This window comes from Scyliorhinus torazame, chromosome 10, assembly GCF_047496885.1.
Source record: "Scyliorhinus torazame isolate Kashiwa2021f chromosome 10, sScyTor2.1, whole genome shotgun sequence".
Lineage (NCBI taxonomy): Eukaryota > Metazoa > Chordata > Chondrichthyes > Carcharhiniformes > Scyliorhinidae > Scyliorhinus > Scyliorhinus torazame.
This window is the reverse complement of record NC_092716.1, coordinates 149,091,309-149,116,027: the sequence shown is the minus strand read 5'-3', so window position 1 is coordinate 149,116,027 and position 24,719 is coordinate 149,091,309. Positions and strand designations below refer to the sequence as shown.

Genomic DNA, 24,719 nt, shown 5'->3' with positions numbered 1-24,719 from the left:
TTTGGGTGATGACAAGGCAGACAGGCTGGGGCGGCGGAAGAGGCAACGGGCCACAAATGCTACTTCAAACTTTAAAAAGTTAAATTCTCTGTTTTAACAACATGGTCTAAGAGATTTTGTTACCAATATTGCGGTTTACCTTCCTTTTTCAGCCACTTTACAATATTCCCTTTTTCCATTGTTGGTGATAGTGCAGGCATCAGCACTTTGAGTGGAGCAACACCTACAGGGAACAGAAAGAAGCTCATTAACCACTCATTTACTTTCATGCAATAAGCTCACGTCTACCAACTTACAAAACTGATGAACAGCTTCAGCACAAATAGACAGAGTCCAACAGAGAAACAGACCTAAGTGCAGACCTCAGGCCAAAGCCATTGCGCAAGTTGAATTCCTCTTTACTACTGTGAGAATTTTAATTTGCATTTCAGGGTCATATTCCACAATTCAGTTGTGTTTTGTGATATATTGCTCTGCCTTTTCCTGACACTAAATTTTCTCTCACTAAATCGGTTAAATCCTTCACATGAAGTTGAAAGGAAGTTTTTATTAAAGATGGCAGAGACTAAAGAGGGTCATAGATAAGACTTAATTGCTAAACCCTCGCTTTAACCTACGAGCTTGGAAATCTGCTTGCTAGTAGAACACGCATTGGTTGCTTAGCCCCTTAACCCAATTTTGCCATTCAACGAGATGTCGTGCCTGCACAAGTGAAAAAGTGAATGTGACACCTTGCTAAACATTTTGAAACTTCCTGAATAATGATCATCATTTTTGCTATCTCACCCCAGAGTCTATCTGAATATTTATGTTCAGCTCAATCTTGTCGACTGATCTTAAATTGTAAGTAATGTCCACTCCTGCTTTTCAGCTTTATGTTCCTAAACTCCAACAAAATTGTCAAATTTAAAAAACATTCAATATATTATTAATTTTGATTTGATCTGTGCAGAATGGTTATGCAATCCAAACATCCTTATTTAGTCAAATATAAAGCAAAAGGCGAATATGCCTTAGTTGGAGGTAATATGAAAGGATTAATAAAACATACTGTAGGAGTGTTTTCAGAGACTAAGTGTTGAGCTGTCTTTTACTTCCGGGATTTCCCTTCTTAATTGCAGCTCAGCTAACACAGACTCGTGGAGACTGCAAATCTGGTTAAAATGGCTTTATTTTCCAAGCTTGGTCAACATACTAGGGAGAGTGATTCGGAACAATGCCAAACCAACTCTGTTTTATATTGCTTTTGGTTCCACAACTATACAATTTCCAAACATCAGTAGCTCTGCCTCAGCTGGACTCGATCCAATCCTTGTGGCCACAGATTACACCTTAACCAATGAATTGTACTTCCAGCTGCATGGTAACTGCATGATCAGCTTATAGGGTTGTCAGGTCCGGTCTTCTGTCTACCTGTTGTTTGTCAACACCCCTTATCTGCTGTCCTTCACTATTCATACTTCCAGTTCCCCTTATCATAGTTTGGTTCTTCACTGTACCATTGTCTGTATGCGGGATGTCTGGGGCTGCTGGTAAGAGCTGTTTCCCCTGGATGTGTTTCTGCTGACCACACGATTCTGACTCTTTCCAGAACGTGGTCAATTTAGTTCGCTTAAATCCCACTATACATTGCAGCCATTATACATTGTGGGCTCCTCCTATTAGCAAGGGTTTCAATGTTTGTTACTGTTATGTCTTAAGAATACATGCTTAATGGTTCATATTGGTTACTGGATATATTTTCTATGGTTAGTCTCAGTCCTCAAAGAACTAACTTATGTCGAGCAATTCTAGTGCTATCTAGTTCTAAGGGTGTGGTGATATGCTTGTACACATCAAAATGTACATAGTTGTCTATCAGTTCACATAGCTATCGATGTAACCTCCAACCAGCTGGTGGCGATAGATATCTATAAAGTGACTCAAGACACCCGCCAGTGGGTAGTAAGACGTACAAGAAGATAGTCACACTTAGAGTAGCCCCAGGAAAATTCACTCAATTTATTTAGTAGCCATTACCTGTATTATTGTTCATTAGTTATCTTTTCTACGTGTTTGTTTAGAAATCATCTTTATAATTCAACAGCTTGATGTTCTGTGTACATCATTACAACGGTTATATCACAGAACACAACAAAGGGGTCTTGTCTTAAGCCACCACCCTTCAGCCCCCTCTTTTGGCCCATGGCTCGCCCAAGAATCGGCCATTAAATATACGTACTGAAATTGTTGGATTCAGGATTAAGTATGGAATGGCTATGAGGCAATAGGTGCAGTAAGTCCTCTTTTTCTAGGGGGAAACTTTCCTTCCGCCATTTTCTAATTCGGCTGAGGCAGCAAAGTGTAATAAAGAAGAGGTGCAGTACCAATAGTTTCAGAATTACAACAATGTGCGATCTAATGCATATCCATGGATGGATATTGGTATCCAATCCCCAATTCCATATTTATGAGAAAATGTTCTGTGATTGAAACAGATCCTCAGATTTTTTGGCATGAGTCTTAATCTGCTCTCGCTCCAGAGGTTGTCAATCTATTTGGCCTCCTTTTTTCATAGAATTTAGTGCAGAAGGAGGCCATTCGGCCCATCGAGTCTGCACTGGCTCTTGGAAAGAGCACCCTACCCAAGCCCACACCTCCACCCTATCCCCATAACCCAGTAACCCCACCCAACATTAAGGGCAATTTTGGACACTAAGGGCAATTTATCATGGCCAATCCGCCTAACCTGCACATCTTTGGACTGTGGGAGGAAACCGGAGCACCCGGAGGAAACCCACGCACACACGGGGAGGATGTGCAGACTCCGCACAGACAGTGACCCAGCGGGGAATTCCCAGTCTGCCCTCAAGTGCGGGATGCGTGGAAGTTCCTTCTGGACATATCGGTGAATCTGTTGGTCATCATCAGTACCCTCAAAGTCATCTGCTTCTACAATGGACTCATCCTTAAATGGAGTTAGCTCATGATGGCCAATTGTAATTGCCTGAGATAAATTGGTTAGAACAACATGATGCCCAGGCAATTCCCATGCAATGCCGCGCTTGGTACACTTTCTAGATGGTATCGCAATATAGTAATTGGTCAAGCATTTAGCACTATTAAACACAGTCTGTTTGTTCATAGAAAGAAGCATAAAAACATGGAAACTTCAACTGCTATCATGCAGTTCTCGTATGTAGTGTACCCGCAATAATCTCCTGTACTAATGGCCTGTTCTGGACACAACCAGTTAGTTCCCCTTACTTTGCATTGCCTGAGGTTGATGGAGTATATTCTATCTATCTTTTGGAGTGATCAGGGGAATAGATAGAGTAGACAGTCAGAGACTTTTTCCTTGGGTAGAACAAACCATTACAAGGGTAATTTAAGGTGAACGGTGGAAGATATAGGGGGAATGTCAGAGGTAGATTCTTTACCCAGAGAGTAGCGGGAGCATGGAATGCACTGCCTGTGGAAGTAGCTGAGTCGGAAACATTAGGGACCTTCAAACGGCTATTGGATAGGTACATGGATTACGGTAGAATGATGGGGTGTAGATTAATTTCTTAATCTAGGACAAAAATTCGGCACAACATAGTGGGCCGAAGGGCCTGTTCTGTGCTGTATTTTCTATGATACATTTTTCTTCTTTAACTTTGAGCACTTTTTCGGAATACTGTCAAGCGCACCGAGACTTTTATTCAGCATCGTACTAATGAAGAACTAACTGCAAACGTAATTGTTACAAATATAAACATTGACTTTATTCATGAAGGTTTAACCCATCAACAAACAAGCCTTAAAGGAATAGATAAATTAAGAAATTCATGGATGAATGCCAGAGGTGAGAGTGACTGCCATTGACATCAAGGCATCATTTGACTGAATATGGCATCAAGGAGCCCTAGCTAAGGTGGGGTCAATGGGAATCTGGGGGAAATCTCTCCACTGGTTAGAGTCTACTGGCACAAAGGAAGATGGTTGTGGTGGTTGGAATTCAATCATCTTAGTACTAGACAGTGCAAGAGCTCCTCAGGGTAGTTTCCTAGGCCCAACTATCTTCAGCTGCTTCATCAATGACATGATCTCCCTTCCATCATAAGATCAGAAGTGAGGAAGTTTGCGGATGACTGCACAATGTTCAGCATCATTCATGACTCCTCAGATAATGAAGTAGTCCATGGCCAAATGCAGCAAGACCTGGACAATATCCAGGTTTGGACTGATAAGTGGCAAGTTATATTCAGGCCACACAAGTGCCAGGCAATGACCATCTTCTACAAGAGAGGATCTAACCATCGCCCCATGACATTCAATGCCATTACCGTTCCTGAATCCCCAACAATCAACATCTTGGGGGTTACCATTGATCAGATACTGGACTAGCCATATTGATACTCCGGCTATCAGGGCAAGTCAAAGGCTACGAATCCTACAACGAGTAACCCGCCTCCTGAACCCCCGCAAAGCCTGTCCGCCATCAACAAGGCACAAGTCAGGAGTGTAATGGAATACTCTCCACTTGCCTGGGTGAGTGCAGCTCCAACAACACTCAAGAAGCTCAACCATCCAGTTCAAAGCAACCCTCTTGATTGCTCCCCCTTCCACAAACATTCAAATGCTCCACCACCAACAAACAGTGGCAGTTTTGTGTGCCATCTACATGATGCGCTGCAGCAACTCGCCAAGGTCTCTTAGACAGCACCTACCAAACCCACGATCACCACCATCTAGAATGACAAGTGCAACTGATACATAGAATTTACAGTGCAGGAGGCCATTCGGCCCATCGAGTCTGCACCGGCTCTTGGAAAGAGCACCCTACCCAAGGTCAACACCTCCACCCTATCCCCATAACCCAGTAACCTCACCCAACTCCACCCAACACTAAGGGCAATTTTGGACACTAAGGGCAATTTATCATGGCCAATCCACCTAACCTGCACATCTTTGGACTGTGGGAGGAAACCGGAGCACCCATAGAAAACCCACGCACACACAGGGAGGATGTACAGACTCCGCACAGACAGTGTCCCAAGCCGGAATCGAACCTGGGACCCTGGAGCTGTGAAGCAATTGTGCTATCCACAATGCTACCGTGCTACCTGGGAACCCCACCTGGGAACCCCAACCACCTGGAGGTTCCCCTCCAAGTCACTCACCGCCCCGACTTGGAAATATATTGCCGTCCCTTCACTGTCGCTGGGGCAACATGTTGGAACTCCCTCCGTAACAGCACAGTGGGTGTACCCACACCTCAAGGACTGCAGCAGTTCAAGAAGGCCGCTCACCACCACCTTCTGAAGGCAACTAGGGATGGGCAATAAATGCTGGCCTAACCAGCGACACCCACATCCCATAAATGAATAAATAAAAAAGTTCAAAAGTAGGTGTTTCACAAGTGACAGTTGTTGCAATGTTACATTCGTGACAGCCACCTGCCTGTATTAGACCTGCAAAATCATCAGGGCTTCATCAGATGAGACATCCATCACAAGTTTAAAAAGAAACATTTTCTTTTTTTTCTTTCGTGGTACATGGGTGTAAATGGTGAGGCCAGCATTTGTTGCCCATTCATGATTACCCTTGAACTGTGCAGCTTGCTAACCCATTTCAGAGGACAATAAGAGTCAACCACATTGCTGTGGGTCTGGAGTTGCATGCAGGCCAGACCAGTTAAGGATAGCAGATTTTCTTCCCTAAATGGCATGAGTAAACCATATGGGTTTTTTGCAACAAAGAGACTAACTTTATATTCCAGGTTTATTAATTACATTTCGACGAGCTGCTGCAGTAGGATTTGAACCGGTTTTAATCTGGGTCTCTAGATTACTAGTTTGCCACTATGCCACCCTCTCAACTGTTGATAATGGATCTATTCCACAGAGACAGCCCTTAATATTGAGGGTTGCTAGCCCAACCTTTATAATCATCCCACCAAAAGTCTCATGGAAGAAACGGCAGGTGATGCAACAGGTCAAGTAAAGGCCTCGGATCCAAGACCAGAGTTCAAATGCAGACAGATGGACAAGGAACTCTTTTGTCAGTTGTAAGGGTGCACTGATGTGAAACTGTTATCGAGTATTATTATTGTATCTATTGCTGACATCATAGGAAGGTGCTGTGACATCATTCGTTGCTATTGTTATCTGATGTGTATTTAACTGTTAGTTCTAATTCTATTCTGTTGTTTCGATGTTCCCAAACACCTAGCTGCTCCCGTTTTTGAGTCCATACTGTATTTTAAACATCATTGTTTTTATATATTAAAGATCATTAACTTTATTTATTAATTTTATAATAATCTTTATTATTGTCCCAAGTAGGCTTACATTAACAATGCAATGAAGTTACTATGAAAAGCCCCTAATCGCCACACTCCGGCGCCTGTTCGGGTACACGGAGGGAGAATTCAGAATGTCCAACTTAACTAACAAGCACGTAGTTCGGGATTTGTGGGAGGAAACTGGAGCACCCGTAGGAAACCTATGCAGACACGAGGAGCATGTGCAGACTCCGCATAGACAGTGACCCAAGCCGGGAACCGAACCTGGGACCCTGGCGCTGTGAAGCAACAGTGCTAACCACTGTGTTACCGTGCTGCCCATATTAACAATGCATTTCAACTACCTTTTTGTGGTCAAGTTACCACAGAAACTAATTTGAACACTCGCAATCTAGTTTGTGGAATGCCCAGGTCTATAGCCCAAAGCTCCACCAATCCAGCACTGATTAGTAGCCCCTATCAAAGAGTCCTGAGACGACAAGAGGAAAGGTCTGGATTCCCTCCAGGTGAGCAGAACTTTAGCTGTTACAGCTGAGTTGAGAGTGTAATATGTCAAAAGCACTCCATTCGCCAGCTCTAAACTTTCACTTAGTTGAGCACAAAATTCACAAAAAAGCTTTTTCTTAAAATTGTACAGTTGAATTACTCTGAGAAATCTCTGAATTGTGAAATCCACCATCAGCCCGTGGGCGTTTGTGCCATTTACTGTGAACTGATAATTCATCATTAGTGATAACTAACTGCAGTGAATAATCATTAACGGTTCATATACTAAACACAATTTCAATTGAGACAGGCTTTTAGCATTGCATATTTGCATGTAACTGGGACACATAGATCCCACATTCAATTTCATGCTTTTTTTATTCATTCAAGGAATGTGGACTTCGCTGGCTAGGCCAGTATTTATTGCCCAATGTGACTCAGAATGTAGTACAAGTGATCCACGCATGCTGACTAAAAGCCAATTTGATTTCTCAAAGGCCCTATTCTGGAACATGACACCTTAAGCATTTCAAAGTCCTTCGCCCAGAGAATTCCCCTCTTCAGATATCGTGGTGCAGCATAACTTAATCAGTTCGCAGTGCACCATTCCAGCGCAGAACCTGAACAATAAAAGCTCCCTAATACGGGTGAGTAACCTGTCAAAAGTCTACATTAATTCCTTTCAGTAATGCCTCGGCACAAACTCCAGGTTGACACTTCAGTGTAGTGGGGGGGGGGGCGGGGGGCAGTGTTGCATTGTCAGAGTCCCCTAGGTTTTCTGTTAGGCGAATTGGACATTTTGAATTCTCCCTCTGTGTACCCGAACAGGTGCCGTAGTGTGGTGACCAGGGGATTTTCACAGTAACTTCAGTGCCGTGTTAATGTAAGCCTACTTGTCACACTAATAAAAATTATCATGTCTTTCAGATGAGACATTACGTCTCTCAGATGGACATAAAAGATCCTGCCTTGAAGAAGAGTAGGGAAATATCTTCCTGGTTTCTTGGGCAATAACAAAAGATCCACAGGTTAGGTGGATTGGCCATGCTAAATTGCCCTTTGTGTCCAAAAAGATTAGGTGGGGTTACTGGGTTACGGTGATAGGGTGGAGATGTGGGCTTAAGTGGGGTGCTCTTTCCAAGGGCTGGTGGTGACTCAATGGGCTCCTTCTGCAGTGTAAATTCTATGAATCTATGACTATACATCCCTCGTCAAACATCACTAACAGGCAAATTAATACATTCCTGTTTGTGGGAGCTTGCTGTGTATGGGCCACATTTTCTACAGAGCACTAGTGGTATTATTTCAAAGTCCTTCATTAACTCTCAAGCACTTTGGAACCGGAAGAGGGAATGCTAAAGGTGCTGCAGAAAAGCAGCTCTTGCTTTGTCATCATTTACCAGTGTGTCGTAGTTCTGATTTTCAATAAATGCAGAACTATATAGAGCACGTTGCATTTCCAGTTTAGGTTCAAATTATTAACATGTTATGATTTCTAGCATCTCCTGCAAAAAAATGCAATTATTATGCAATTGTGTGATAGTATGATTAAGAAAATTACATTGAGTCAGTATTTGAGGCTTGAAATCAAATTGCCAAGTGAATTACTCCAACCTGCCAATGTGTAAAAGAGAGCAAAAGTCCAATCAGAAGTGACCCAATACAAATCATAATGTCTCAATGTCTGCACAAGTAATACCAGAAAAGAAAATTAGGGTGCCTAGTTATTCCAACAAAGTTTATTGGCATACTGCGTCAATCTGACCAAATTACCTCTCAATTACCATCAGAGTTGATGTTTCTCCAGGATCTCTCCAACACCAACAGAGGTATGCCCCCTACATTTGTGCTGAAAATTAGGTCAGGTTCAAGGCAGTAAATTTGGATAACTAGTGGGGTGTTTTGTAAATGTTATTGGAATCAAATAGTTGATTAACATCCAACATAGATAATTAATAAGCAAACAAAGTAGGAGGAATAGAGTCAGAGTTTCTACAGCACAGAAAGAGGCCCTCCGGCCCATTGTGTCTGCACTGGCAGTCAAGCATCTATCTACTCTAATCCCATTTTCCAGCACTTGCCCCATAGCCTTGTCAGCTAGGGCATTTCAAGTACTCATCCAAATACTTCATAAATGTGTGTGGGTTCAGCTAAACAAAGACATGGTCCCCGATATCTATGGAAAGGCTCGGAGGGAGCATGGGCACCTGTCAATGGTCAAAAAAATCAAATAATTCTGCAGTCACAGAGCTGCTGTGACATTTAAGAGCAGGACTTCAGCAGATTTTTCTAAAAATTCTTGTTTTCTGCACAGCTGCCAGAGAGATTGGCTGGCCATCTGACGGGTAGGAAGGTCCGTGCTACAAGACAGCAGCTGGGGATATTGCCTGGCAACCAAGAGAACATGATTGGGGGGGGAGACAAGTGTTCAGAGCGCGGAGGATGGAGTGATCTCAGTGATAGTGAGGGCTGGTCAGAAGGATGCAGCTGGTTTGCCTGGAGAGGAGAGAAGCACTTTGATTACTCCTGGCCCACAGCAGTATTGGAAAAGCACTTACCTGCAGGATTTAGCAGCTCCCATCTCAGTGTAGCACTCAAGCCCCAGGAAACAAAACCATGCTGAAAATGTTACATTGAAAATCGCTAACTCTGAGTCACTTCAATACTATAATGACTGATCCACTTCTCCAGAGCAGTTACTTCGCCGATTCCAAATCCAGTCCAATTAAGCCAAATTTAGATGTGATGGCTGGGTCAGCTTTTCCTTATTAACAAGTTAACCACCACCACCCCCACCCCGCAACTCCCAACACCAGTCCTGGAGTGGGGTGGAGGTTAAAACATGCTCCATAATTAAAGTAATCAAATTGCTGTGAGTGAAACTGAGAACGTTAGGCACGGGTCAAGGAATCAGAGGAGGAGGCCACCAGTAGGGGTGATAGGGGAGTGCTAAAGGATAGTCCTCATGGACATGCAGAAAACATTTAATAAGGTTTCTCAAAAGAGATTGGCAAAAATAAAAGTGCAAAGAATTAGAGGCAATCTTGTACAATGGGCTGGTCATTGGCAAGGAGGTATAAGACAGAATCAAGAAAAAGAGAATGTCCTTTTAATCGGCAGAATGAGAAAGCACCACGTCCTCCAGCAAACTGCAGGAAGACTGCCTATTTCCATAACCTCATTTTGTCTCTGTCCCTGCCTCAGCTTATCTGAGCTGATTCAACAGCAAGTGGAGATGACAGTCATGGATGTCCATTCAAAATTGAACACTGATAAGAAATATCTACAGTTAAATAAAGAACACTGAAATCTGTGGCATGTTGATTAGCTCGAGTGTTAGGCCCATCGTTTGAGAATTAAGTTAAGGCAAGCAGCTTCAACTAAACTAAACTCTGCAACCTTCTCCTACCTTTCATGATTTGTTAGTTATTCCTCACACAGGGGACGCGATTCTCCGCTCCCGCGCCGGTTGGGAGAATCGCCTGGGTCTCCAAATTTTCCCGAGACGCCGGTCCAAAGCCCTCCCGCGATTCATGGAAGCGGCCAGACCGGCACAATTGCGTTTTGCACGGTGCGGTAATGTGAATCGCCCGCGACAGCCAAAATGGCGATTCACCGGTACCCCTGCGATTCTCCGGCCCGGATGGGCCGAGCGGCCTGCCCAAAACGGCGGGTTCCCCCCGGCGCTGTTCACACCTGGTCACTGCCGGCGGGAACAGCGCGGGAACACTGGGGGGGGGGGGGGTGGGGGGCGGCCTGCGGGGTGGCAAGGGGGGATCCTGCACCGGGGGGAGGAGGGGGGCCTCAAATGAGGTCTGGCCCGCGATCGGTGCCCACCGATCGTCGGGCCGGCCTCTCTGAAGGAGGACCTCCTTTCTTCCGCAGCCCCGCAAGATCCGTCAGACATCTTCTTGCGGGGCGGACTCGGAGAGGACGGCAACCGCGCATGCGCGGGTGACGACAGTTATGCGGCGCCACCATGTAAATGACGCGGCACCGCTCCTAGCCCATTATCGGGCCCTGAATCGGTCGGGATAGGGGCCGTTTCGCGCCGTCGTGAACCTCGACGGCGTTCACGATGGCGCGAACACTCTGCCTCCATATTCGGAGAATCCTGCCCAGGGAATTTCATGCATTCTGGCTGCCACATCGATGGTGAATACTGCAGGGTCACAGTCAGTGAAGTTCATTATACCAATGCATATAATTTATATATAAAGTGCATTAAACACCAAGCACCAAATAGGATTTGATTCTTGGGAACTGGAAATAGTCCATCTAGACCGCAATTATCCACTATGTGCATTTGACCTGACTCCGTAATCTCCTTTCATGGAACAATTTTGCTTCAGTGTCAATCATGAAGATTACTATTTACAACAAAGCCAAAGTGAACATTTATTGATATTTTACACTGAAATGAGGTAATATACCTATTGATTGCAAGACATCCAGGTAATACAACACTGAAAAATTACTACATTTAATCCAGATGTGCATTTTACAGCCTTTTAAATACAAAGTTTACACAAATCCATAACTTGACATGCCTTACAGCATGTTTCATTTGATGCACACTAATTTCAGAATCAATAAAACTAAGTTTAAAGTGATATCTTCATTGGGAGGTTCAGCAGTCACAAACCTCACTATCTTTGCTCCAGCAAATACCATCTTTTTACATCTCACGACAAGGACGGACATCTTCCCATTCCCGGTACATGAAAAGTACAAAGCAAACTCCAATACAACTCAAACAGGAAACTTACTATTAAAAGTAAGATACCTTAAACAGGTGTAAAGTGCGCTCATTGTTAACTTGAGTGTATTACAGAATTCCATCATATTTATAGCACTGAAAGACATCATTCAACCCAGATGGTGCTGAATTCATGCTGGCTTTTATGCTCGACAAGAGCCTTTCACCATCCTTTATCTCGCCATATCGGCAAAATGCTTTACTTCTTTCTCTCATATTTATCAAGCTTCCCCTTAAATTTGCACTATTCAGCAATAAAGCAGATTAAAGAGCCATTAGCCTGACATCAGTCATAGATAAAATAATCCAAGGAATCCTTGGGGATGTGCTCATGATTAGACTGGAAAGGTCCCATCAGGGCACCAAACGTGGTTTCCGGAAAAGATGATCACCAATTTGCTTTTTTTTAAGCAAGTTACCAACTGTGGATGAGGGAAACCCAAGTAAACATGGTCCATTCGGACTTTCAGAAAGCCACATGTCCTTTACCTGCATCTACCCAGGCAAATACAGAGGATGCAACACCTAACCATTTATTTTCTCCCCATCACAGCCCGGATCTGCAAACACTCCTTCCATACAGAACAACAATTCACATTACTTCCTCATTTATAGTGCATGCATCACTCATGGTGAAATCTGCTTTACATTGCAGTAGCCAAATGCAGATTAGTCGAACTGACCTGTTTGCCGAAGTGTAATGCACAAGTGTGGCTCTCCAGTTTAATACTGTCCCCTCCCTCACTACGAGACCAAAATTGTTCGATATAGTTCCAACAAATTCAAGACAAGCTTCAGGAACAGCTTTATCCTAGGCACTGGTGTCTGAATAATAATAATCTTTGTCACAAGTAGTTACATTAATGCTGCAATGAAGTTACTGTTGCCACATTGCAGCGCCTGTTCGGATACAGAGGGAGAATTTAGAATGTCCAATTCACGTCACAGCACATTTTTGGGGACTTGTGGGAGAAAACCGGAGCACCCGGAGGAAACCCACACAGACACAGGGAGAACGTGCAGACTCCACACAGACAATCACCAAAGCCGGGAATCAAACCTGGGACCCTGGAGCTGTGAAGCAACAGTGCTACCCACTGTGCTACCATGCTGCCCATGAAAAGCAGGGAGTGACTGTTGGTGATGAATGTAAGAATTTTTTATATGGAATATATTATATATATATTTTAATAGTAAGTTTCCTGTTTGAGATGGTATTTGCAGACGATGCAAAGATTGGTGGAGTTGTGGATAGTAAGGAGGGCTGTTGTCGGCTGCAAAGAGACATAGCTAGGATGCAGAGCTGGGCTGAGAAGTGGCAGATGGAGTTTAACCCTGAAAAGTGTGAGGTTGTCCATTTTGGAAGGACAAATATGAATGCGGAATACAGGGTTAACGGTAGAGTTCTTGGCAATGTGGAGGAGCCGAGAGATCTTGGGGTCTATGTTCATACATCTTTGAAAGTTGCCACTCAAGTGGATAGAGCTGTGAAGAAGGCCTATGGTGTGCTCGCGTTCATTAACAGAGGGATTGAATTTAAGAGCCATGAGGTGATGATGCAGCTGTACAAAACTTTGGTAAGGCCACATTTGGAGTACTGTGTACAGTTCTGGTCGCCTCATTTTAGGAAGGATGTGGAAGCTCTGGAAAGGGTGCAAAGAAGATTTACCAGGATGTTGCCTGGAATGGAGAGTAGGTCTTACGAGGAAAGGTTGAGGGTGCTAGGCCTTTTCTCATTAGAGCGGAGAAGGATGAGGGGCGACTTGATAGAGGTTTATAAGATGATCAGGGGAATAGATAGAGTAGACAGTCAGAGACTTTTTCCCCGGGTGGAACACACCATTACAAGGGGACATAAATTTAAGGTGAAAGGTGGAAGATATAGGAGGGATATCAGAGGTAGGTTCTTTACCCAGAGAGTAGTGGGGGCATGGAATGCACTGCCTGTGGAAGTAGTTGAGTCGGAAACATTAGGGACCTTCAAGCAGCTATTGGATAGGTACATGGATTACGGTAAAATGATATAGTGTAGATTTATTTGTTCTTAAGGGCAGCACGGTAGCATTGTGGATAGCACAATTGCTTCACAGCTCCATGGTCCCAGGTTCGATTCCGGCTTGGGTCATTGTCTGTGCAGAGTCTGCACGTTCTCCCCGTGTCTGCGTGGGTTTCCTCCGGGTGCTCCGGTTTCCTCCCACAGTCCAAAGATGTGCAGGTTAGGTGAATTGGCCAATGATAAATTGCCCTTAATGTCCAAATTGCCCTTGGTGTTGGGTAGAGGTGTTGAGTTTGGGTAGGGTGCTCTTTCCAAGAGCCGGTGCAGACTCAAAGGGCCGAATGGCCTCCTTCTGCACTGTAAATTCAATGATAATCTATGATTAATCTAGGACAAAGGTTCGGCACAACATCGTGGGCCGAAGGGCCTGTTCTGTGCTGTATTTTCTATGTTCTAGCTGTTGCAGTAATACCATTTTGGCCATCTAAAATGGCCACCCACAAAGATCGATGGAAAATTCAGTCAAAGACAGAACACAGACAGGCTGCAGCTTACAAATATACAAAAACTGCAGCTCAGACTTTTGCAGAAACTAACACATTAAAAAGGCCATGAAAAGGCCATCCCGGGACAATGGGCTTCAGGTAGAAACTAACAATAAGTGGCAGACTTGGTGGCATCTGTTCTCCTTATTTGGGAAAGCCAAAGTGCCTCGGACACTAATGGCCATGGCTGACCGGGACCCACCCAGCCATCAAGGTGACCACCCTCAATTGATTGGGATCGATCAGGGTGTTCCAAGCCCTGACGATCGATTGGCAGTTCACCTGAGACCGCCCAAAATTCCCAATAGATAAAAGGTGCAGCGCAGCCCACCACTCGCTCTCTCGATTGCAGCATTCGATTGACAACAACTGTGACCCCCTTCACCAGCCAAGCAGAGGACCATCCACACCATCTACAGAAGGACCAGAACCGAAGACACAGACGACCAGCAACAGACACCCAGCACTGCCAGACAACAGGATTCCAGCTAAGGCCATATCTGCTCTGTACTTGCCAGTCACCTGGAAGTTAAGTTAAGGTCTTAGAGTTCAACTTGTATGTGTGTGTAATTGATTAATATTAAGTTTCTGTGTATGAAATGAACTATTATTGTACAAAGCAATTTGTGGTCATTTGTTCATTGTATAACGATTCAATACACACTGTGGTTTAGAAGGTACAACAAATCTGGCAACTCTGATGGGATTCGACTAGAAATAGCAATTGTTGCTCCGAAAGATCCCACAAGACCGATATTCTTGGAGATTTAGCCTGAGCTCGAATTAATAAGGTAAATGCCCCACGTGTCAGACAGGATTTCAAGTATATCGAAGGGAGTATAAGGTCTCTATTTTTGCGAATTGTTTAAAAATCAAAAGCCACAGCTGTAAACTCCGTATTGGGCAAATCATCAAATTTCAGAAGTGTGTACTAATTGCATGCATACCTAACAGGGAAAGATAGGGTAAACTCTCTAAATTTGCACTCAAATTCAGAGGGATTAGGGCCGGAACATAGCCACAAGCCGTACCCGCTGTCCAATCGACTCCCGACCCCTTGTTCCAAAACCAATATGGCAGCTCCGCAAACAGGGAAAGATGTGGTAGCTCAGAAGATAGTAACAGAGAAGTATCACATATGCGAAGTCCTCAGGAAGTACATAAAAGGGAAAGACTGGTCCTTGTGGTCAGGTTTCTGTTCAAGCACTGAGACAGGCCCCGGAGCAAACTTGGTGGGAAGATTTGAGCAAAGTCCATGGGAAACGTGCTCAAAAGTATAAGAAGCCAATGGCCGTAGTGTGCTGCTTGGCGCAATTGTTAAGAACCGAGGAGGTCCAAGGACCGTCCGCGGGCAGCTCGCAGAGGAAAAAGTAACAACCGAGATTTTAAAGGGGAAGCGCCAGGGTAAACTAGCCCGGGTAGTAGCCGATAAGGATAAGGAAATCGCTGACCTTCAACGCGCTAACCAGGCTAGCCAAGTACATTTAAGCAATTTCCAAACCCAATGCGATAAAGCCTACCAGAAACCCAAGGTATGTGTACCTTCGGGACAGTAGAGGGAGAGGAGGAAGAGATGGCCGATTGGGCAGAGTTGCAGGAAAGTGCAAAAATGTATGTAGTATGAACAGAGTCGAGAACAACCACCGCCACCCCCAGAGATAAACGCACCGGCTACCCCGGCTGCACCAGTCACCCCGGCTGCATCAGTCACACCGACTGCACCACCTCAAACCCCAGTATTTTTTGAGACCGACCCTGTACCGATGAATCTGGTCACTACGGAACGGAGGTTAGGGAACGCCTTGGGTCTCGCCATCACCTACACTACCTCGCTCACAGTGACCCAACTGAACGATGCGTGCAACAAAATTACGACCTTGGAGCCCACTAACCCACATTGCTTCTTCGAAGACATTCAGCAGCAGAAAATCATGTATGGTTTAGATGAGAGGGAGGAAGTTAAATTAATTGTTATGTGCCTTAGCCAGTCAGTGCCACCAGCCCTACCAGCCCCCAAAATGTGGGAGGGACAACCCTATTTGAAATGAAAGAGGCAATATTAACTGCCTTAGGGTACAATAAAGGGGATGCCATGGATGGTCTGAACAAATGTACGCAGAGGAAAGGGGAACACCTTTGCCAGTCGCCTCTGGATAATTTTAAGGCAGTTTGCGGGAATTAGAGTGCGCCGATTTGGATGAAGCCAACACAACTAAATGGGCCCTTACTCTGGTCTCACACACCACAGAATCAAGCAAGGGAGCCTTTGTAAACTTTGTTCCTGCAGAGCGCGCACACAATGAGGAATGGGTGTTCAGACGCTTATCCCGGGTATGGGAGCAGTTGTTGCAGGAACAAACACCCAAAATGGCCAGGAGGGTAATTTGAATCAAGTAAGGGTGAGTCAGGGACCCGCATGGAGAAATAAGGGTAGAGAGGAAGTCCAACACCCAAGGGAGCAATACCCAAGAGAGCCCACTCCACCTGGGGGAGATGTTATAACTGTGGGCACACAGGACACTTTGCCTGCGACTGCAGGCAGCCCCACCGCCTTATAGCCACAATCAGAGACCGCCTGGACAACCTGTTCCACTACCGAGAATAAATGTTAGGCACGATCGCGATCGCCAACCCTGACAGTTAGAAGGACCCGCACGCCCCATGCATGCCTTAGACGCCTATGCTCACAACCTTGCGTACGGCTCCCTTGATTGACGGTGCCCGGCCTCTCCAAAGTGGGTCTGTGAAACCCGATGGGACAGCGTAGGGAGACCCTTGGTCACCAGAGAGGTACAAGGCTACCTCGTCAAATTCCTATGGGATACCGGAGGCTCCCACACTACCCTGAACTCATCAATTTTGTACATCAAATCCTCATGACCAACTACCCACATTTTGGGGATGGATTTTATGAATTCACTTAATCTTTCATTTGACCCCATGAATCGTCAGCGCTCATGCTAATCGGGTCTGCACAATAGGGGAGTTCTTATTTGATCCCTTAAAGATTAGCACAGATCTGATAGTCAGGGAGGTACTTAGAAGGAACAAAGGGATGTTTGCAATGCATAAACATGACTGTGGACAGATAGCAGGGGAGGTGTTAATCGAGGGACTGGACCCTCAACTCCAAAAACAATATGGCTTCCCCAGGCAGGTGAAGATAGATTGCCAAAGTCATAAATAGTTTATTGCAGCAGGGGGTAATCCTACTGGTAGCAACTACTAACAATGTCCAATTTGGCTAGTCAAAAAAACCCAGAAGGATCATAGCTTCTGACAATTGATTATCGAGAACTCAACAAAGTCACCCCACTCGCAGCCCCTACTGTAGCAACAAGCTCCGCGACGGTGAAGAAGCAGGGGTGCAAGCAAAATATTTCACTGTGCTGCACATCAGCAATGGTTTCTGGTCTATACCCTTGGACCGAGCTTGCCAGTATAAGTTCACCTTAACATTTCCAAGGCCAACAATATACTCGGACGTGTCTCAGCAGGGGTTCCACAATTCCCCAGCCATCTTCCACAGGCAGCTAGCCACTGGTTTATCAAAATTTTCCCGTCCCGATTTCCTAGTAATAATAATAATAATAATAATAATAATAATAATCTTTATTAGTGTCACAAGTAGGCTTGCATTAACACTGCAAAAAGGTTACTGTGAAAAGTCCCTAGTCGCCACATTCTGGCGCCTGTTCAGGTTCACTGAGGGCGAATTCAGAATATGCAATTCACCTAACAGCATGTCTTTGGGGACTTGTGGAAGGAAACTGGAGCACCAGGATGAAATATATGCATTATACTGGGTGATTTAACGGTTTTGGACAATAGTTTAACTGTCATTCAACATCCAATTCAATGTATTCAATTCAAGGTAAAACGGAATGTTGTATCATGCTTACACAGTTTCAGCGCACAAAATATATCTGGTCTCCATTTCTCTTCATCGGATTTTGGCCGGTTGGTGGTCTTCGAGTCCAGGTAGTCCCTCATCTCCTTCAGCTTGCAGCGATCTCGAAGGCAGTCATCTCTCCCACGTTGGCTTGATTGGGAACCGCCCCTCTCTCCATCAGCTGCTGGGCCACGGCCAACTCGCCCTTGAGAGCCGCCAGCATCAGCGGGCTCCAGCCACCGGCGGTGCCGGCGTGGCTCCGGCGGCCACCCCCCACTCGAGTAGCGCCCGCACCACCACCTCGGTGCCGTGCTGCGTCGCCACCATTAGCACTGTGAGTGCGGGCCGGCGGCGACGGCTGCCCCTCGGGCATCCGCCGGCAGACCTGGACGCCGGCATCCGTGCAGGTGCCAGGCACGCACCACCGCTGTCAACACGCCGGCGCCCAGCTTGTTGAGCGTGTTGGCAACGGCACCGTTCTTCAGCAGCACGCGCGCCACGCTCAGCTGGCCAAAGCGGGCCACCTGCATGAGCGGCGTCCAGCCATCGAGGTTGCGGCTGGCCACCGAGGCACCCTTCAGCAGCAGGAACCGCGCCAGGTGCTCGTGGCAGTTGCTGTCCGCGAACTGCAGCGCCGTGTTGCCGTTGTCGTCCGTGCTGTCGACGGGCACCTGCAGAACCCTGAAATCTGGTTCCTCAGCCGCCTCCCCATCCTCCTCGCCGTGTTGTGCTGCCGGTTCCAGAAACCGCAAGACGTTCTCCAAGTTAAAACAGCGGTGGGGCTGTTTTAGCACAGGGCTAAATCGCTGGCTTTGAAAGCAGACCAAGGCAGGCCAGCAGCACGGTTCAATTCCCGTACCAGCCTCCCCGAACAGGCGCCGGAATGTGGCAACTAGGGGCTTTTCACAGTAACTTCATTTGAAGCCTACAATAAGCGATTTTCATTTCATTTCATTTCAAGTTCCCTTCTTCGCATGTGCGGAACAGCAGCTGATAGGCTGGGAGGATCCCGCACTCCCATTGCAGTGTAGTATATGGATGACCTACGACTGCAGACCAACACAAGAGGGGAGCATGTGGCACTACTGGACGAACTGCTAACCCCGCTCCACTCTATTGGGTGTAAGGTCAATCCAAAGAAGGCACAAATTATGAAGGCCAAGGTACTATATTTGGATACAATCATCACCCATGGGAAGAACGAAATAGAGAGGAAACAGATTGACACCATTTTACAACTGCCATTGACCCGTAACGTGAGTGCACTCCGGTCATTTTTAGGATTAATGGTATACTGTAGAAACCATATTGACACTAAGGGCACCCCACTCTCAGAGCTCTTGAAAAAGAACGCCTCCTGGTCACCGATGCAGGCAGATACAGTAAAGCGCACCCTCGCCACAGCCCCAGCCCTGCAGGTTCCTGACCCTGAATTGGCATATGCCATGGAGATGGCAACCACTAATCAGACTATTTCAGCTATATTCCTACAGGAATGGCACGACCGATTAGGCGCCATAGCATACGCCTCCCGAGTATTAGACCCCGTGGAACAAGGTTTTTCTGGGTGCGAACGACACCTACTCGAGTCTTTTGGGTTGTTCAGTATTTTGCTCACATTACGGGACTCAATCCGGTCATGATCCTCACCGAGCACACCCTGACCTAACTCCTATTAGATGGATGGCTTAAGGACTATTCAGTCAGCCAGGTTTGCGCCACGTGATGGACATTGCTGCTACAAGGCAGAGATATCTCAGTCAAACTCACCAAGGTCCCCACATTCTTAGCTGACAATTTCCATTATGGAGGAACCCCACAGGAGTGCCAGGTCATAGCGGCTAAACACCCCACAAGACCCTTTATCCCCAGATCACTGCAGCCACGAGCAGGCAACAAGAAGGCAGGCCTCCAGCAATCAACTGACACTTATAAAATCTATGGCGATGGCTCCTGCACAATTGAAAATTGGAGTAGGATAACTGTTATGTGGAATTTCTGAAGGATTCACAGGGATGCCCACTAGAAGAAGTAGCCCTCAAACTACCCGGACATCTGGGAGCCCAGGTCGCTGAACTTGCGGCCATAGCTTATGTTGTTGCCCACACGAATCTTTCCCAATGCCTGTTGACATACACTCAGGCAGCATGTATGTGTGCAACAGCTTGACCGAGTTCCTCCCACTATGGGAAGCTCGCGGTTTCATGTCCGCCAACGGTAAGATCTTACCTCAGCCCCATTGTTCAACCACATCATGAAGGAAGCCACTGGCTGCGCATATCGCATCATTAAAGTAAAAAGTCACCACTGCACCTCCCCACCCAGCAATGCTTTAGCTAAAGCTGGTGCCCGTAACGGGCATTTCTGGAAACCACCCGGAGGTGAACCAATGAATGCAGTTAACGTCTCCCAGGCTAACATAGCTGGCCTAGCCCAAGCCCAAAGCACAGACGAGTCCCTCAAGCAGATTCTAGATGGCAATTATCTGGCCCCATATGACAAGCAGAAGGACAAGCTAATCATACAGGATGGTTTGATTTTTAAGAACGGGAGTTATGTAGTCCCTACCCAGGACCGCAATCAGCTCATGTACCAATTCCATGACGGACATCAGGGCATAGATAACACCACGGACCACCTGAAAACATTGCGCTGGTGGCCTGAATTAAGAAAGATGTTACCCACTGAAAACTGCCTCATTTGCACTGAAAACAATCCTGACCGGTACGCCAGGAAGGGACAGTTAAAGCACACCCGCCTGCATAAGGCCCCTGGACAAATCTCCAGGTGGATTACATTGGCCCGCTCCCACCATGCAGAAATGGATTTAAATATGTCCTGGTCATCTTTGACACTTTCACCAAATAGGTCGAGGCAAGTCCCACCCGCACTAACATAGCAAAAGCCACAGCTAAGACTCTTGCACACCAGATATTCACACGCTGGGGTCTTTTCCACAGTATAGAGTTGGATCAAGGGACCCACGTTACAGGCAGAGTGATGCAGAATGTCATGTCTATGTTCGGGATCAAGGGGAATTTCCACATCGCATACCACCCCCAGTCTAGCAGCATTGTGGAACGCATGAACCGCGCTTTAAAATCTATAATTCGGAAAACTATGCAGCAAAACAATACCACCTGGGACACAGTGCTTCCCTTCACCCTAATGATCATCAGAAATACAGTTTCCAGCTCCACCGGCTTTACCCCTCACACACTCATGACAGGCAGGCCTATGAAGGGGGTAGACAGGCCTATGAAGGGGGTAGAATATTTATTGGGACCCGATTTGGCTGGCCCCGCTATGACAGCCCTCACGGGAAAGCAGTAGAGCAGATCACCAAGAATATTAAAGCGATCCAACTGGCTGCTGCTGTCCGACTAGGGGCTAGAAAGAAGCAGAGTAAAGCCTACTTCGATAAAAAGGTTCACCCGGTGGAATATACAGTCGGGCAGCAAGTTATGATCTCGCTGTAAAACCCGAGCTCCTTCCTATCCCCTAAATTCGCTGGTCCCTACACCATTACAAACAAAGTGAGCCCCTCAGTTTAAAAGATAGCGTACCCTAACAGCAAGACTGGTTGGTTCCACATAAGTGAGCTCAAAGCCGACGGAGCCAATGTAGCCACGCCCACTACGTTACCTCAGCAATGGGAGATGTTGCCCCACCCCCCCCAGTCCACCACACCCCTAGCATGACGACTCATCCCTCACTGCCCCTCCCACATCTACTCACACCAAACTTGAACTTGACCAAGACGACCTGTTCGACCTAAATGCACACAGCGACCTGCTTGACCTCTGTACACTGAATGATTGGCACGACTTACAGGATCTTCCCCATTCCCCCAGCAGCATCGCTTTACCCAATCTAAACCCAGAATGCGACCGCCCTACAGTTACCTTTACCCCCGACTCTCCTCTTTGGGCACAAGGCGACTAGTTAGAATGGAAGAAGGGGGGACTTCCGGTGGCGGCTATGGAGGAGTAAGTCGCACTTTTGGTAGCTCTCGATCCGGTCGGAGTTTTTGGACCTTTTCCCCCGACTTTTTTGTATTTTTGAGCACCGGATCTGAAGGCATAAGCACTCTGGCACTGACTCCAGACATAGGTGTATGGAATTAAGAAGCAGAAAGAATCGCAAACAGCTGAAGAAGTGGGCAAACAAGGGCAGTGTAGAATCTGCTGCTGAGGACAATATGGCTGATGTCCGGACACCGCTGCAGACAGCCCAGCCAACGACTGAAGGTCATTCAAGAGGGCTTTACCGCGTTGAAACGGGACAGTTTAGACCCGATTCGGAAATCTATTGAGCGCCTGGAGACCCAGGATCGGACAATCCAGAAGCTAATAAAGGCGCTGGAGGAGCAGGAGGATCACCAAACGGTGGTGGAGGCGGAGATGGAGAGGCTGAAGGATCAACAAAAAAGGCTTCGGAAAAGGTGGAGGACCTGGAAAATAGGTCTCGACGGCAGAATTTGAGAATCGTTGTTCTCCCGGAGGGAGCTGAGGGAGAGGATGCCGCAGTGTATGTGGCGGGCATGTTCCAGAAACTGTTGGGGGATGATGTCTTCCCTCGCCCGGTGGAGGTGGACAGGGCGCACAGAGCGCTGGCGAGGCAGCCTCGAGCGCCCCCCCCCCCCGAGCGATGGGGGTCAGGTTCCACAGGTTGCTGGACAAGGGGCAGGTGCTATAGTGGGCCAAGCGCACGCGGAGCTGCCATTGGAATAACAGTGTCTTGCGCATCTGCCAGGACCTGAGCGTGGAGGTGGCCAGAAGAAGGGCAGGCTACAGGCAAGTCAAAGAGATTCTGTTTAAGAAGCAGGTGAAGTTTGGGCTGCTGTACGCGGCGTGCCTGTGGGTCACGCACAAGGGACAGCACCATTACTTTGAGGACCCTGAGGATGCGATGGACTTCGCCAAGAGAGAAGGGCTGGTGCCGAACTGAGCACTTTTTGGACTCATGTTAAAAAGACACGAAGTGATGTTTACACATTCTTCTTGTGTTGTTTCTTCCCTGGTTTTTCTTATTCTCTCCTGTATTTGAGTTTTTGCTGGAAAAAGAGGGTAGTTAAGGTATTTGGTGCTGGGGGCTTTTTGTGTTCGGATCGGAGTGGTTGGAAGTGCCTATTACTTATTCTGTTTTATTTAATTTGCACTAGCGTCGGAGTTTTCTTTGTTTCTTGTTTTTTTTTGTTTCTTTTGGAGCAATTGCTCCAAGATGGCTGGTTTGGGGAAGTGGTGTTGATGGGCGGGGGGGATGGGTTAGAGGGAACAATAGGTGGGTGACTTGTTGGTGCCGGAGTCGAGAGTCACCAGGCTAGCTGGGTGAGCTGGTCTACAGAAGCCAGGTGGGGGTGGTGTGTGTATATAAATAGTTTATGGCATGGGTTAAATTACAGGGTGTTGTTGCTCGGGGAGGAAGGGGGGTAGTTGATCTGCTGACGAGGGAGGGACTTGGGTGCGGGAACATGGAAGAGATCGGAGGTGGGGGCTGGCAGAAGGCGGGCTAGGGGAAGCGCGACACAGGGGCTGGGGGCGGCCCCAAGAAAGGAGATGGTTGATCGGCGGGGTGGGGGTGGGGCACGGTGCCCTCAACCAGGCTGATCACCTGGAACGTTAGAGGGTTAAACGGGTCGGTAAAGAGGGCATGTGTGTTCAACATCTGAGGGCGCTCAAGGCGGACGTAATAATGCTTCAGGAGACCTATCTGAAAGTGGCTGACCAGGTCAGATTGAGGAAGGGCTGGATCAGCCAGGTCTTCCACTCGGGGCTGGACACTAAAAGCAGGGGGGTCGCAATTTTGGTTAACAAACGGGTGCAATTCAAGGCGGGCAGCACAATCTCGGATGGGGGAGGCAGATTTGTCATGGTGAGTGGCAAGCTCGAGGGGATGAGGGTAGTTTTGGTCAATGTATATGCCCCAAACTGGGATGATATTAAGAGACTGCTGGGGAAGATACCTGACCTGGACTCGCACAGGCTGATTATGCGAGGGGAGTTTAACACAGTCCTTGACCCCGGCTAGACCGGTCGTGTTCAAAAACGGGTAAGATGCAGGCAATGGCAAAAGAACTGAGGGAGTTTATGGAGCAAATGGGGGGGGGCGGCTGATCCATGGAGGGCTAGTCGGCCGACGGGGAGGGAGTTTTTGATCTATTCACATGTCCATAAGGTGTATTCCTGAATTGATTTTTTCATCATGAGCAGGGATTTGCTGGCGGGAGTGACAGACATAGAATATTCGGCGATCGCTATTTCGGACCATGACCCGCACTGGGTTGATCTGCAGGTCTGCAAGGAAAGTTTTCAGTGCCCTCAATGGAGGCTAGAGGTCGGTTTGTTGGCGGACGAGGCGGTGTGTGAGAGGGTGAGGAAATGTATGCAAAACTACCTGCAGGCCAATGACACAGGGGAAGTCTCAGCTTCGATGCTTTGTGAGGCGCTGAAGGCAGTGGTGAGAGGGGAGCTGATTTCGATTAGAGCACATAGGGACAGGACGGACAGGGCAGAAACGGACCGACTGGTAAAGGAGATCTTACAGACAGACAGGAGATATGCGGAGACCCCGAGGGCACAGCTATTAAGGGAACGACGAAGGCTACAGACGGAGTTTGGGGTGTTGTCCACAGGTAAGGCTGTGGAGCAGCTTAGGAAGGCGAGGGGTGCGATTTACGAGCACGGGGAGAAAGCCAGTAGAATGCTGGTACAGCATCTGAGGAAGAGGGAGGCGGCCAGGGAAATAGGGAAGGTAGCCGGCGTGGGGGGGGG

The 24,719-nt window shown here is 47.0% G+C and overlaps 1 protein-coding gene across 1 annotated transcript in view; it reads right to left on the bottom strand.

The window, feature by feature from the left end:
* The window catches only part of pdhx (pyruvate dehydrogenase complex component X), a 494,696-nt gene that overhangs the window by 459,665 nt on the left and 10,312 nt on the right, over positions 1-24,719 (bottom strand). Inside the window, exon 2 of the mRNA XM_072518815.1 lies at positions 140-223. Within this exon, the coding sequence (XP_072374916.1) occupies positions 140-223 (84 nt within the window). The remainder of the gene's footprint in view (positions 1-139; positions 224-24,719) is intronic.